Source organism: Peromyscus californicus, unplaced genomic scaffold (genome assembly GCF_007827085.1).
Source record: "Peromyscus californicus insignis strain IS unplaced genomic scaffold, ASM782708v3 Scaffold_18__1_contigs__length_77618521, whole genome shotgun sequence".
NCBI classification, from domain to species: domain Eukaryota; kingdom Metazoa; phylum Chordata; class Mammalia; order Rodentia; family Cricetidae; genus Peromyscus; species Peromyscus californicus.
In genome coordinates, this window is record NW_026294480.1 from 42,929,503 (window position 1) to 42,943,991 (window position 14,489).

At 45.2% G+C, this 14,489-nt stretch overlaps 1 protein-coding gene across 2 annotated transcripts in view; it reads left to right on the forward strand.

The window, feature by feature from the left end:
* The first annotated feature begins 4,512 nt into the window (after positions 1-4,512).
* The window catches only part of LOC128113541 (chondroitin sulfate proteoglycan 4-like), an 83,328-nt gene continuing 73,351 nt past the window's right edge, over positions 4,513-14,489 (forward strand). For both annotated transcript variants that reach the window (XM_052743301.1, XM_052743302.1), the window contains exon 1: positions 4,513-4,645. In XM_052743301.1, the coding sequence (XP_052599261.1) occupies positions 4,567-4,645 (79 nt within the window). In that variant the 5' untranslated portion in view covers positions 4,513-4,566. The remainder of the gene's footprint in view (positions 4,646-14,489) is intronic.

Consider the following 14,489-nt stretch of genomic DNA (forward strand, 5'->3'; position numbering starts at 1 on the left):
AACAACAACAACAATAAAACCACTTCCCTAAATAATGATACTATTGTCTTGCTCCATAGTTTCTTTCTCCAGGAATGGGAGTTTGGGGAGGAGGGTATTTCAAGAAACTCACAATGCCCCTCCTCAAGGTCCTATAAAAAGTAAGAAACTGCTGTGAGAGGGGAAGCATTCAGTAGGCCCCCAGGGTGGAGCTTTCCCAAGGCTTCGCCCTTGCTGGGTGAAGGCTTTGTGTTGGAGCATTCTCAAGTCACCTTCATCAACTCAATGGTTCACCAAACTGATCATGAATGCAATCTCTCCTTGGTTACTCTATCTGGGGTGAATAAAAATCGGATCTCCAGGATACGTATCACAACACAGTCAGAGAGTTTTCCAGCAGGGTCATTCCTTCTGGAAGCTATCATTTAAAGAGAGCTTCCAAAACCCTTCGGGCATAGAGGAGAAGGAAGCTGCATGAGCTTAGGCTGCTGCACATCCGGATGACCTCTGTGGCCCACCTCTGATTCTCCAAGCTCCCTTCTCTACCATTAAATATGCCCCGGTTTCTGCATTATTAGCTGTGGTGGAATAGAAGAGACTCTCCCATAAAGTATTTATCTTCCCACAGGTAAGAGAGAGCAGGAAACACTGGTTCTTCCTACTTGGAAAAGATTTCTTTTTTTTCTACTCAAAGCAGCTGTCTTGAAATATTCTCCGAGTAGAGTGAGTCAGGGCGCTCATCTAGCTTGTGGCTGTCGCCAGTTGGCATGACTACATAAAGGAATATGACCTTTATGTGTGCTGATTTCTTGAGTAGACACTGTAAAGACTTAAAGTCACCATAAACAATGGATTTCTCACAAAAACTGTGAGCATTTTAATTTCTCATTATTTTATAGTCATCTAAATTGGCTGGAGACCACATTCCCTCTTGGGATGATGCACATGATGGACTTGAAATCATTTTAAAATGAGGAACAAGGGGCATTCTCCAGGGAGATAATCCTATCCTCTCTCTTTGACACTCTAACCATTTTCTCTAAATTAAAAGCTCCGAGTTTATTAGCAATCATTTCCTTGCCTTGTGTAGAGAAATCAAGCATTTCATGTTTCCTTGTGTGCTAATTAAAAGGGCTTCATTTAAATGGTGCAGCGGGTCCCAATACCAGTGATAACTAATTAGGATCATAAAATGTTGAGCCTGAAGGGAATTTACTTAATCAATTCCTTTCATCTTTTAGGAGAGGAAACAAGCTGGCATGGTGACTTGCCACACTTCTGGGACCAGAGCCATAGCTTCCCACTCCACTCGGTTCACAATTGTTCAGCATGAAGAAAATCAGTACTTGCGGGTGGTTGGAGTATGCTGCAGACCACTACCATGGTAACAGGATTAGACTTCAGTTGTATGTATGCTAAGCCTATACAAGGAAAGTAAAATAGCCCTCTAGCCTAAAGATAAGAGCAAGGATGCTTTGGAGGCTGGCAGAGGAGCCCTATGGTTCTGGTTGGGCTCCCAGGTATAGTGGTGTCTGCTGAAATCTTATCATGAACCACACATGATGCTCAGTACTTAATCATGAGTCTGCAAAGCCATATTATAAGCCTTATAGGATCTTCAGTTTATACAAAGAGACAAATAGGACTTGTGAGTGACTTTTCCAAGGTCTTACACCAATGCCAGTTACTAGTAACCCAGCTCGCATTTGTAGTTGGCCTTTCCAGATACCAAACTATGTCCTTAGAGATGACAAGTGAATAGAAGTCCTTCTGGAAGACATTGGTGACTGTTAAGGCCTCTTTGGGAGGCTGTTTGAGCTTTTAGACGGACTTAGATACAAGCTTGCCAAGATATTCTATATACCTACAGAGCCTGAACTGAAGTGATCTCTCAGCTGTGATAGACCTGATCATAAATTCTACCTCCAGTGCTTTGGGCTAATATCGACTTACATTCTGAATGCAACATCTAGAAATGTCTTAGGGTTCTGTTGCTGTGAAGAGACACCATGACCATGGCAACTCTTGTAAAAGGAAACATTTAATTGGGGGCTGGCTTACAGTTCAGAGGTTCAGTCCGTTATCATCACAGCAGGAAGCATGGTAGAGTGCAGGCAGAAACAGTGCTGGAGAGGGGCTGGGAGTGAAAAAAGAGTGAACCACGGGGCCTAGGCTGAGCTTCTGAAACCTCAAAGCCCACCCCCACAGTGACACACTTCCTCCAACAAGGCCACACTTCCTAAGAGCGCCACTCCCTTTGGGGGCCATTTTCATTCAAACCACCACAGAAAGCTAAAGCTGTGAGGACCGCAGCTTTGGTGTGATCTTAAGAAGGAAGAAACAAAGGTCTGGTTTGTGTTTGTGTTACACTCTGCTGTAAATGGTGGGAAATCAGAGTGGTAAAAACAGCAGGTTTGCACAGGACCTAGAAATTCTTTTTTGGCTGGATCCCTGTTGGGCTGCTTATTGTCTTGATGACCAGTTCTCGCTTGGTCAGATAACACTGATAAAGTGCACATTTGTTGGGGAGAGAGGATACAATAGAATTGTATGTGGATGAGTACAGAGAGGCCACGGGTAGAATCCCACCTGCCCAGGAAGCCAGTTAGATGTCTGCCGCTTGTCTCAAGGCTTACAAATGTATGGTTTGGATATCAAGTATTTCCCACTATATCCTACTCCAACCCCCACAAGACTCATGTGTTGAAGGCTTGGTCCCCGCTGGTTGCGCTATTGACATTGGATCATAAGGGATTGATCCGTTGGTCTGTTCATAGCTGAATGGGCTCTTAGAAAGTAGGCCTTGTTGAAGGAAGTAGGTCAGTGGGAGTATCTTTGAAGATCTATTTTATCCTCAGACTTCTTCTCTTGTGCTTTCTGCTCCCTGGCTTCCAGGAAGGGAGCTGCTCTCTCTACCTTGCCCTTCCACCATTGTGTGTCTGCTTCACCTCAGGCATAAAATCAGTAGAACCAACTGGTCATGGATGGAAACTTCAGAAGTCATGAGCCAAGTCGGCCTTCCCTCCTTTAAGCTATCACCGTGACAGAAAGGCCACTGATACACATACAGAACACAAACTAAAACCACCCACATATATTGTGTTTGGGCTCAAGTTGACAGGTTGCCCTTGGTTACAAGTCTGGAGCCTAAGTCCAGGTAGATTCAGTTCAAAGGGGACTTGAATGGTTTATGCAAAAACAACCTGGAAAGGATTAAGGTTCAACCAGTTTCAGGAATGAATGGAGATGGTAGACCCCAATCCCAGGTCAATTCTTTTCTATGTCATCTTTTTGTGCACTAGCTTATTTGAAAAGTCTGAGATCAAAGCGATCCATAATTTCTCTACCTCCCTCTGGAGAGCTGCAGGCCCTCTTCTTGTATGCTTTCAGTGGAAGTCTTCAGATTAGAAATGACAGGCCCTGCTCTGGTCATGAGTCCCCCACCCCCAGCCCATCACCTGACAGAGAGGGGGGGTCTTAGAAGTGGATGCCAACTCCTATTTCCCACGCGTGCTGGGGCAGGCAGTAGAATGCAGTTCTCCTAAAGGAAGGCGAGGTTCCCAGGATCATGGAAGGCTGCTGGGTAGACAAAACATATTTTCTTAGAAGTGGAACAGTGGCCTCACAGATTTTCTGCTGCAGAAAAGGTCAAAATGTGACTTTACGCTTAAAAAGCACTTTATTTCAGAACTAAAAAAGGGAACGAGAGGGAAATGAAGTCATCGTTGGTTTTCCTAGGAACAAAGCAGGACTAACATTGACTGTCCCGGCAGCCAGAGAACTGGCATTTTGACAACTCCCAGCGTTGCAAAAGTAGCCCAGGGAAGCTGGTTCTGGAGAGCCCTGAAATCTTCCAGTCAAACCATCTCCCAGGGGCGCTGCTTGTATGGGGGCTTCTCCTCTCTGTGGCTCCCAAGGTAGGAAACGATAGCGGCCACATATCAAATCTTAGACCTTAATTACTCTGACAGATAGTTGCTCCAAAATTTCAGATTTAACTTAGGGAACCAAGCTTAAAAACAAAAACAAAAACAAAACTAAGGCTCACATTTGCAAAAGAAATGGCTATGCTACCTTCTCTTCTGCCATTTCCGCTTGCTCATCCAAAACATACTCCCAAACATCTATCTACACAGACGGCCGGCGTTAGGATAGGGCCGAGGGAAACGAGCCCCTTGTCCTTCTGAGATGTGCTGTGGTCAGAGGAACCGGTTGTTTCAAGGCCAGCTTAGGTCCTGCCCCACTATTCCCCCCACCCCCAGCCCCACCCCAGCCTGTGGCCCAGAGCTCTCTCTCTCTCCACTTAGGTACACCGAGCTCCAGATCTGCAAGCAGGGGAGGGGGCCACCGACCCCCTGACCCCTCTGTCGCCTGCATGGCGACGGAGCCCATACTCTAGCCCCCTCTGATTTCACCGTAGCGGCCGACCCGCGCTGACCCCGCGCGACAGCTGCAGGTAGCACAAGTGCCCCGCCCCGTCGGGCCCCGCGGCCGGGGACGCCGCCCCTCGCCAGGCTCCCGGGGCGCGCGGCGGGCAGCGGCCCCGCGCAGGTAGAGCTCGACGCGGCCCGGCGACGGCGCGGCGGGATGGGGCGGCCCGGGGTCCGCCGCCTCGTGCTGCTCGCCGCCTGCCTGGAGCTCTGCGGGCCGCGCGGGGCGCTCGGAGGTACGCGCCCCCAACTTCCCTTCCCCGTCCCGGGCGGGCCAGGCCAAGCGGCGCTGCGCGGAGCGGGTGGGCGGCCGGGTTGGGGCGCGATCCCCCCTTTCCCCGAGGAGGAGGCTGGGCGATCCGGGCGAGCGGTTGCCCCCCACCCCCACCCCCCGATCCCGGGTGCGCTCAGGCCCCGCGTCCCCGAGCTGGGCGGAGGGGAGGACGCAGAGAGGCCCTGCACACAGGCTTCGCCGCCGCGGCCGGCCGACCACTTCCAACTCCCAGCCCGGGCCTGCTCCCCATCTCCTCGCCGAGAACTCGGGACTCGGAGTTTTTAAGATCGGCCATCTGACCAGCAGAATGGACTCCTCAGGTGGCCCTGGCTAGTCCTTTTGAGTTTGGCCCGGGAGCTGTTTGGTCTCCTGTGACCTGCGAGGCGTTGGGGGACACTTCAGTTAAAGAGGATATTCTTTGACTCCCCCAGCTCCTTGTCCTTTACTTCTCTGAGCCCAAATACATAATTTTTTTAAAAAATTTTTCCTTGGCGTTTTGCCTACCTTCCAGATTACTTAGCACGTGGTTCTCTAACCTTTTACATGACTGAGCCCTAGTTCCTGGGCCTTCCCACCCTCAATTCTACAAAAGACTTCCAGAAATTCTAAATCACAGGCGTTGCATGTCTGTAGTATTTTCTGTAAGATTCTGAAGACTTAAATTCATTTTCAGGGTGGCCAGAGAGCATTGCTGCGCGCCATCATTGCGCGATGATGTCGTTTTAGAGTAATGCTCCAGGGGCCATCTAGGTCCTGGAAGACACCTCACCCTTCTCCTTGTTCCGGTGGTGAGGAGGCTGTCTGGAAAAACTGTACACCTTCATCCTCTTCCTTATTTCCTAGCTCCTCATCTCCAGGCTGCCCTGCCCGGTCTGGTTCCAAGGGTGGGTGTGGCCAAGGGTTGGAGGCCTGGAATTGCAGTAACTGTGACTGAAGGGGCAGGTGTGACTCCAAAGGGCAGTGAATGGCCTTTGACAGACCCAGAGGGTATCAGACAGGGAGCCAGGAATAGTTGGGAGCAAAGAGAAGTTCCTGGCTTAGCAGTCGGCTAGGCTTGGGCTTCAAACCCAAGGGCTATCTTCCCAGTTACTCCGCACAGTTACTCCTCTGGCTCTCCATTTTTTGCCTCTGTAAACTTGCTATGGTAATAACGTCTTCGGAGAGGCTTAACCCAAACAACTGTTTGCAGACTGGGGATGCTCAATAAACACTCATTTCCAGCCTTCCCTAGTCATTATTCCCCATTCCGCCTCTTCAATGCAATTAGTGTGGCTAGGAGACAGGAGGTTGTATATGCCTTTAGACTAGGCGTGTGGCTTCTTTGTTCACAGAATTCCACAGCAGGCCCTCATACATGTATGTTCTTCATCCATGGCCCGGACAGCATGACAAATATTGTAGGCCAAAAATCTTCTTTGTGATGCTTGGAAGAATATTTTATTATTCTTCTTTCATTTTATGTGTACGGGTTGTAGGGAGAAGAGGAAACCCTAAGCTCTACCTTGTCAAAGGGTCCAGATCCTCAGATTCATACAGAAATGGCAAAGCCTTCCTCTTGTCCCTTTGGTGGGGCCAAGAGGGAAATGGAAAAGCCTTCCTCTGGTCCATGTATGGATGTTGATAGTATGTGTAGAAATTGTCCACCACAGCCCCACCCCACCCTTCAATTTTAGCCAAAGACGTCTCCCCTACAGAGTCTGCTCCTGAGATTAGCTGAACCTGTCTCCTTGATCCATCTGGGTACCACAAACCCTGCCTCCTTGTTTATCTGTGTGTAGTAACTCTGCCTCCCGCTTCTGCTATATGCAATAACTGTGTCTCTCTGTTCAACTCTATAATAAATATGCTGAGCTTCTGGGTCAGACGATCTGACCCCAGTGTTCTGTTTGTGTGTTGTCTGTCTTCTCTTCACTCCACCCCTCCCACACACCCCCCCCCCCCCCCGCCCCAGTCAGATCCCAGTTCTTTTTTTTTTTTTTTTTTTTTTTTCGGTTTTTTGAGACAGGGTTTCTCTATGTAGTTTTGTGCCTTTCCTGGAACTCACTCTGTAGACCAGGCTGGCTCGAACTCACAGAGATCCGCCTGCCTCTGCCTCCCGAGTGCCAGGATTAAAGGCGTGCGCCACCACCGTCCGGCTTAGATCCCAGTTCTTATAGTTGTGCATGGATGTGTCCATGGGTGTTTTACCTGCATATATGTCTGTTTCCCACACATGTGCCTGGTATTGGAGGAGACCAGAAGAGGGCATCAGATACCCTGGAACTGGTTGTGAGCTACCATGTGGTTTCTGGGAATTGAACCCAGGTCTACTAGAAGGTTAGCCCATGCTTGTAACCACTGAGCCATCCCTCCAGTCCTGAGAATATTTTCCTGAGTTGCCACATGTACAATTTGACTTCATTTCCCCCTTTGTCTCCTTGTGTAATTCAGGGTATTTCCTTGAGCAATTGAATTGCCCACGGTGAGCTGTTCGTAGTGCTTGAAGGGTACAGGGTGCTGGATAGGTCAGCTTGGCAAGTTACCACAGCAGAAGCCACCTCTGTCTGGCAATAGATATTGTCTAGTAAAATTACTTTTAGTGCACGTGCCTCGTGCATTCTGTTTTCAAATCATACTATTGTCATCGGGCACTTTCTGAAGGTGATAGGATGTTGGTGGAAGTAATTAAGGCCACTCCACGTAGTTAAAAGGGAGGTTTATTTTGTGGGGTAATTCACAAGTGAAGGGATAGGTAACAGGGCCCAGGAAAGGTGTAGCGCAGTCCGGCAGTGTTCTCTGGAGAACTCTGCTCGGTCTACCTCCAGTGTCCAGGGTCCAGGAACCAAGAGAGATGGCACATCCAGATCTCGGGTCTTAAGCATTCCTGTCTTGGCCCCACCTTGTAGGGGTGACAGTTACCGAAGCCTCAGTAGGGGTAGTACTTCCAGGTCAAAGCTGGAGCAGCTACCTACTATAATAGGACGCACATTACACTAGCTCCATATTACCAGTGTATTTATTATTTTTGTCTTGTTTTCAGTACTTCTAATCTGGACCACCTTCTTGTCAGCTACTGCTTTTGTCTTCTTACGAGGCTGAATGGGCACTTGTTCCGGAAGAGACCCGCCAGGCTGACCTGTTGCTTGGCATTGCTGCTCTTCACATTGTTTTTAATGCGTCTTTATCCATGAGTTTCTTGGAAGAATTTTAAAAACATCTTCATTGATTATTCTGCTATGAGAAAATACTCAACGCTGAATTTGTTTTCAAGAAAAGAGGTTTCTTTAGCTCATGACCTTGGTGCTGGCTCTGATGAGGGAATCGTGGCAGTTGGCTTCATGCTAGGAGCCTGCAGAAGGGTGAGAAGAAGCCAGAGAATGCTCAGGGTGGGGCTGGTCTGGCATTTTAGAACACGTCTCTCCAGAGAGCTAGCAACGGTTCCCTGAGAATGACCCCAATCTCCTCTGGGAGTGATGTCTTAAGTGACCCGACAGTCTCCACTAGTCTCCACCTTTTAAAGTTTCTGTCACCTCTTTTTGGCATAGAAGAGACCAGGCTCCCAACTCTTAAAGTTGGGATACAGATGGCATCCAAACCTAGGCACAGGTGACTCTTTTTTTTGAGGATGTGTTTACTTACGGTGAGATAATGTAATTGATGCACCTAGTTAACCAGACAAGCTTGCCTGTGGTGTAAGTGAATGCCAAGGGAGGGGAGGAACACCAGTCTACTTTGCAGAGTTCCCCGTTTGCCTTTGGAAGACAAGAGGTGTGCAACAAGAGGTGAACAGCCATTTCACATGCCAGTCAGTGGAGGCAGAATTTCAACCACATTGAAACAAATAAACTAAGCTCTTTTTTGTTGTTGTTTTGGCTCTTAGATCACAACTACCTCAGACGGCCTAATATATTCTTTGGGCTCTGCAGCAAATATCCTGGCACTCCTTTCATGATTGGTGTCTCAAAACTGATGCACAGACTCAGATTTTTTTAGCAGCTGATGTGACAGCAGGTGGCACAGAGTGCTGGATCCTCACAGTTGAAACACCTACCGCCCGACGATAGGTGCACAGAAGATAGTTAAGGGTCATAGAATTCTGTCCAGGACATTAGAAGATAGAGAGGGATAAATAAGGGTCGTAGAATTCTGTCCAGGGCATTGGAAGATAGAGAAGGATAAATAAGGGTCGTAGAATTCTGTCCAGGGCATTGGAAGGCAGGTGCCTTGGGAGAAGAGGGAGAGGCTGGAAGAGCTGTCAACCTCAGATCTTAGGACAAGGCACTGTCACTCCAGGGAGGACGCCTGGGTCCAGCACGGACATGCATGTCTGAGGAGGAACCTGGGCAGCAGATACCATATGCAGAGCATGAATGGTTGGACTTAGGCTCTGTGGCCCAGCAGAGGGAAGCTGGTGGCTCAACCAGGGCAGACTGAGCACCAGGACTGCTTCACTGGCTTATTCAGCAGGAACTGTTTGCATCCAAGAGTATAGAAACAGCAGCCCCCAGAGTAGTGCCAGACACAAGAATCCTTCATTGAGAGGAGGGAAGGGTGGAGTAACTGCTGGTTTTGCCCTCGTAGTCTGAGGACCCAGCCCAGAGCAATTGCACAAAAGTTAATATTTGGATGAATCGGAGAGTTGAGAGCCTAGCTAGTTATGGTTAGCAAAGAGCCAAAGGACCTGGATCCACCTAGAAACCGAAGATGTTTTAGTGTGTCTGAACCTGCTGCCCTCTGCTGTCTCTCTTCCTCCAACAATGTCAACAGCACATGTAGCACAGGGACTTGGTGCCAGAGTTGCCCTTCACAGCTCACCAAGCATCTGATAAACCTGCCCTTCAGCCATAGAGCAGATTTGAGTTCATTGACTTCCTACTTGGATTTAAATTTAATGGAGCCGAGTTTCGTGTTAGTCTGCTGGGAGGTTGCGTAGGGTATTGAGGATGTTTCTGCTAAGTTATTTCTTGCTTGTAAGTTTTCTTTTTTTCTTCAGAGGACCTGTTTAGAGTTAGATGCCCCTTGAATAAATATCCCACTTCAACTTGACGTGCATACAAAGTCCACAGCCTATTAAAACACTAGAGATTGTCATTGAGGAGCTATAGGGCAAAACCTGCCTTTCCAACTGACTGACTGAGCTTGAATCACACAGCATGAGTGTGAGGTCCTTTCCAGGGCAGGGCTCTTCTTAGAACTTGGTCTTAGGAGTTTGTATGATGCCAGAGAGCTTTTGTTTTGTTTTTCCAATTTCAATTTTAAAGACAAATTTCTATACCCATGATGCTCCTGGAACTCATTTCTAAGCACAGCTGTATGTTAAAAGACAGGACATAACATTACCCCAGATACTAAAATTATAAAAAAGAAATTCTAATTTTCAGTGACAGCAAATAGACATGAAGTGTTTTTTTCTAAATACTTCTTTAATTAATTTATATCCCAGTTCACAGAGCCACCAGACCCTTCTCTAAAATCCAGACCCCATCTGTCTCTGTGACTGAAAGCTGTTTAATGTTTCCCGTTGTTCATAGAACCCTCTTCACAGGCCCACCAGTGAGGAACCTTCTGTTTGCCTCACTGGTAAGTCATCCATTTGCTCCCCAAACTTGTATGTGTGTCAACAACTCAAGAACAAAGTCTTCTCATCCCAGATTTCCACCCTAGGAAGTTGCCACCAAACCCCAAATCTGGAAGTTGATGAGAATTGCCTTCTAGCATCTCCCTCCCCCTCCCACCCCCCACGATACTGCTTTTTAACCGTGTCTTGAGCTCACTCACGTCACATCCCTTCTTGGCACCCCTTCCAGCCCGGGTTTCAGTACTGTCATCCTCTGAGTTACGGTCTGATTGTGTCATTTCCCTAATTGATTCCTTTCTGACCCTCTGTAACACGAATTGCTAAATGGTCTTATTAATAAAACACCTGGAGCCAGATACTGGGGTGACAGCTGGAAGATCAGAGAAGCAGAACAAGCCAGCCACATTCTTACCTCTACGAAATCCTCAGCCTCAAGAGAGAGAGACTTCTTGTTTACTCATGCCTTATATACCTTTCTGTGCCCTGCCATCTTCCTTCCTTCCTAGTGCTGGGATTAAAGGTGTGTGCCACCAGGCCTGGCTCTGTTCCCAATGTGGCCTTGAACTCACAGAGATCCAAATGGATCTCTGCCTCCTGAACGCTAAGATTAAAGGCATGTGCTACCACTGCCTGACCTTTATGTTTAATAGAGTGGCTGGCTTTGTCCTCTGATCCCCAGGCAAGCTTTATTGGGGTACACAATATATCACCACAGCCCTCTTTTGATAGACTCCTGATTTCCAAGGCAGTCATTTATTAAGTAATCTAACGTGTGCTGGACATAGTTCTATGCCTTGAGAATTAGGCGGTGGTCTGACTAACAAGATTTTCATCTCCAAATCTTAACATTCCATTTGGGGTGTCATGTTACTGGAGCCAGATAACAACTGGTGACACAGACTTTTTTTTAAAGTAGAGATTTATGAAGGCCATTAAAGGGGCAGCCAGTCACCTATGTTGTAAAGGACTTTAAATGGTCAGAGAAGGCCCTCCATATGGCGAAGGCAGCCCCTCCCTACTCTGTCTGTCGGCTCCTTCGCTCTTCAGGTTGCCGCAGCCTCCACTGTACCTGTCCCTTTCCTACTGCACTCAGCCAGACAGGACCTTCAGTGTAGATGTATCCAACCTTCTTATTAAATAATAAACACGGAACCAATGCAAAGAAGAAAGCCAAGAGGTCAGAGCTAAGAGCTAAAACCTTACCCTTCCTCCTGCAGTGGTCCTACCTCTCCGAACCAGAGCTACCCCTGTGTTAAAGTCTTTATATAGAGTTCCTGTCCTGCCTTCTCATTGGTTGTAAACCCAACCACATGACCGCCTCCTCACGGCCTGTCTGTATAGGCCTCCAGGTTTTCCATGATTGGTATTAAGATTAAAAGCATGTGTATCCAATAATGGCTGTATCCCTGAACACACAGAGACTTACCCAGCTCTGCCTACCAAGTGCTGGAATTACAAGCGTACGCTACTACTGCCCTGCTTTCCTATGGCTTGCTAATAGCTCTGACCCCCAGGCAACTTTATTTATTAACATACAAATAATATTTTAATACAAATAAAATATCACCATATTTCCCCTTTTCTATTTTAATAAAAAGGAAAAAAAAGAAAAAGCTTATAACTAATATAAGAAAAACTATATACAAAAGTACAATAACTATATACAATATATACAAGTAATAAATACCTAAACAATGTCTAGTCCATTTGTATTTGACAAATTCAGAGAAAATAATTTCATTATCTATCCTATTTTGGTAAGTCCAAAATGTATCCTAATTAATCTTCAACTATAACTAACTAAACTTCAACTATAACTAACTAATCTTCAACTCCCTCAGAGACCCAAGAAGGAAATAATATTAGCTAACAAAAATAAAAACAGGAAGTGCACATAAGCAACTTCCAAAAAATTTGTGAGTTGACAGAAACAGCCGGCTGCCTGGACAGTCACCTGAGGTTTCTCCGAAGTGCTGGGGCATCATCTTCAGCCTATAGGCTTAGCATATCTGACAGACTCATTTGTGAAGTAGGATGTACACAAGGTCAACAGTTCAACCTCACATTGAGTGAGAGTAGTCCATGTACCAGTACCAGAAACACCTGAATTCCACTAGTGTCATGTCATGATTCAGGATAGTGATGTTATTATTGTCCACGTGGAATTGTTGTTGTTGTGGGGCCCCATCTTCTTCCTGGAGACTTCAGTTGATGTTAGGCCTAACCGTGATTTCCTGCAAAAAACTGATAAGAGACTCGAACACAAAGACTATATATGCGACTTTTTAGAATTAGTTAGTACTCTATATGACCATTTATATCTTAACAAAGTTTAAAATGTATATATATCTATATATATTGATCTTGTAAATTTTGATATAAAATTCATACTTTAAGAAAAGTTTAAAGAATCAGAATAGAATCAAAGAGTTGAGATTCGTAATAGAATAGTCCCTTAATTAATTTGGCTTTTCTCCTGTCCCATAGCAGAAGATGGCTCTTTTCCTCTGGCATGATACAGGGAGTTTGCATTTTCCTTTTAACAACATGCTTGAGTTTAAAGGAGAGAGCCATTCTCCAACTCCAAAGTCAGCTTTAAATTTTAATTGAACTGGGACTATTAGAAGTTAAATAGTGTTAAATCTTTAAAGAAAAGCAGAAACAAACATTTAGGAAGACATAAAATTTTTTTAGATAGCATACCCATACGCCATTTCACTCTGTTTCTTAGGATAGATGATTTGTTCCTTTTCTTCAGTTGTCTCATTTGTCCAGTGTTCTTCAAATTCGTTAACCTTCATTCTCCTAAAAGACAAAAACAAAAACCTTTCCCCAAGGTTTTTTGGGGATGTTCCTTTTTGACAAGTTATCTGATTAAATGAAAAGGCATGTGTTACTGGTGTAAGTTAGTTTAAATTGGATGTTTACGATAGTTGATGAACTATCACCTCCTCTAATTAAGAGGTCTCTCTTGTTCAAATCGCACCTTTATCAATTTTGATGGTACCCACAGCTTATCTTCTCCTGTAGAAATAAAAGCAAAACCTCGTCCCCAACGTAACACATACCCTGGTTTCCATTCTGAGGTCAGCACATCCTTAAAGTATATAGGCTGATTTAATTCTGTAGTTTTTTCTATTATCCAATGTCTCTCTGCAGCTGTTGTTCCTTTCTCATTGGCATTGAGAAAATTCAGTTAATAGAGCATTATGTAGTCTATTTCTGGGGGTTTTTGTTACTCCTTTTTGTTTATTTAGCATATCCTTTAGAGTTCTGTTTGATCTTTCTATAACTGCTTGACCTGTAGGATTATGTGGTATACCTGTAACATGGTTTATATTATAATAAGCAAAAAACTGTTTCATTTTAACAGAGACATATGATGGAGCATTATCAGTTTTGATTTGTGCAGGTATATCCATAATGGCCATAACTTCTAGCAAATGAGTGATTACAGAATCAGCTTTTTCAGAACTCAAAGCAGTTGCCCATTGAAATCCTGAATAAGTATCGATAGTGTGGTGTACATATTTCAGTTTTCCAAATTCTGCAAAGTGAAACACGTCCATCTGCCAGATTTCATTCCTCTGAGTACCCTTTGGGTTACATCCTGCTGGTAATGGTGTTTGATTGTAGAAGGAACAAGTAGGACATTTCTTTACTATTTCTTTGGCTTGTTGCCAGGTTATGGAAAAATCCTTTTTTAAACCTTTACTATTTACATGATGTTTTTTATGAAATTCTGAGGCCTCCAGCACATTTCCTATCAATAATTTATCAATCTCATCATTGCCTTGTGCTAGAGGGCCTGGCAGACCAGTATGGGATCGGATGTGAGTTATATATAAAGGATGACTCCTTTTCCTGATTGTATCTTGTAATTGAATAAATAATGAAGTTAATTCTGAAGCATCGTGGATAAATTCTGCAGTCTCAATATGTAATACTACTCTTTCAGCATACTGAGAGTCAGTTACTATATTGAGAGGTTCTGAAAAATCCATTAATACCAACAGAATAGCATACAATTCTGATTTTTGAACTGAATTATAAGGACTTTGAACCACTTTACTTACATTTTCTGATTTGTAACCTGCCTTTCCTTGTTTGTTGGCATCTGTATAAAATGTACGAACTCCAGATATGGGTTTTTTCCTCACAATTCGAGGCAAGATCCAATCAGCTCTCTTTATAAGATCAATTCTATTGCTTTTGGGATATTTACTGTTAATTTCTCCCAAAAAATTAC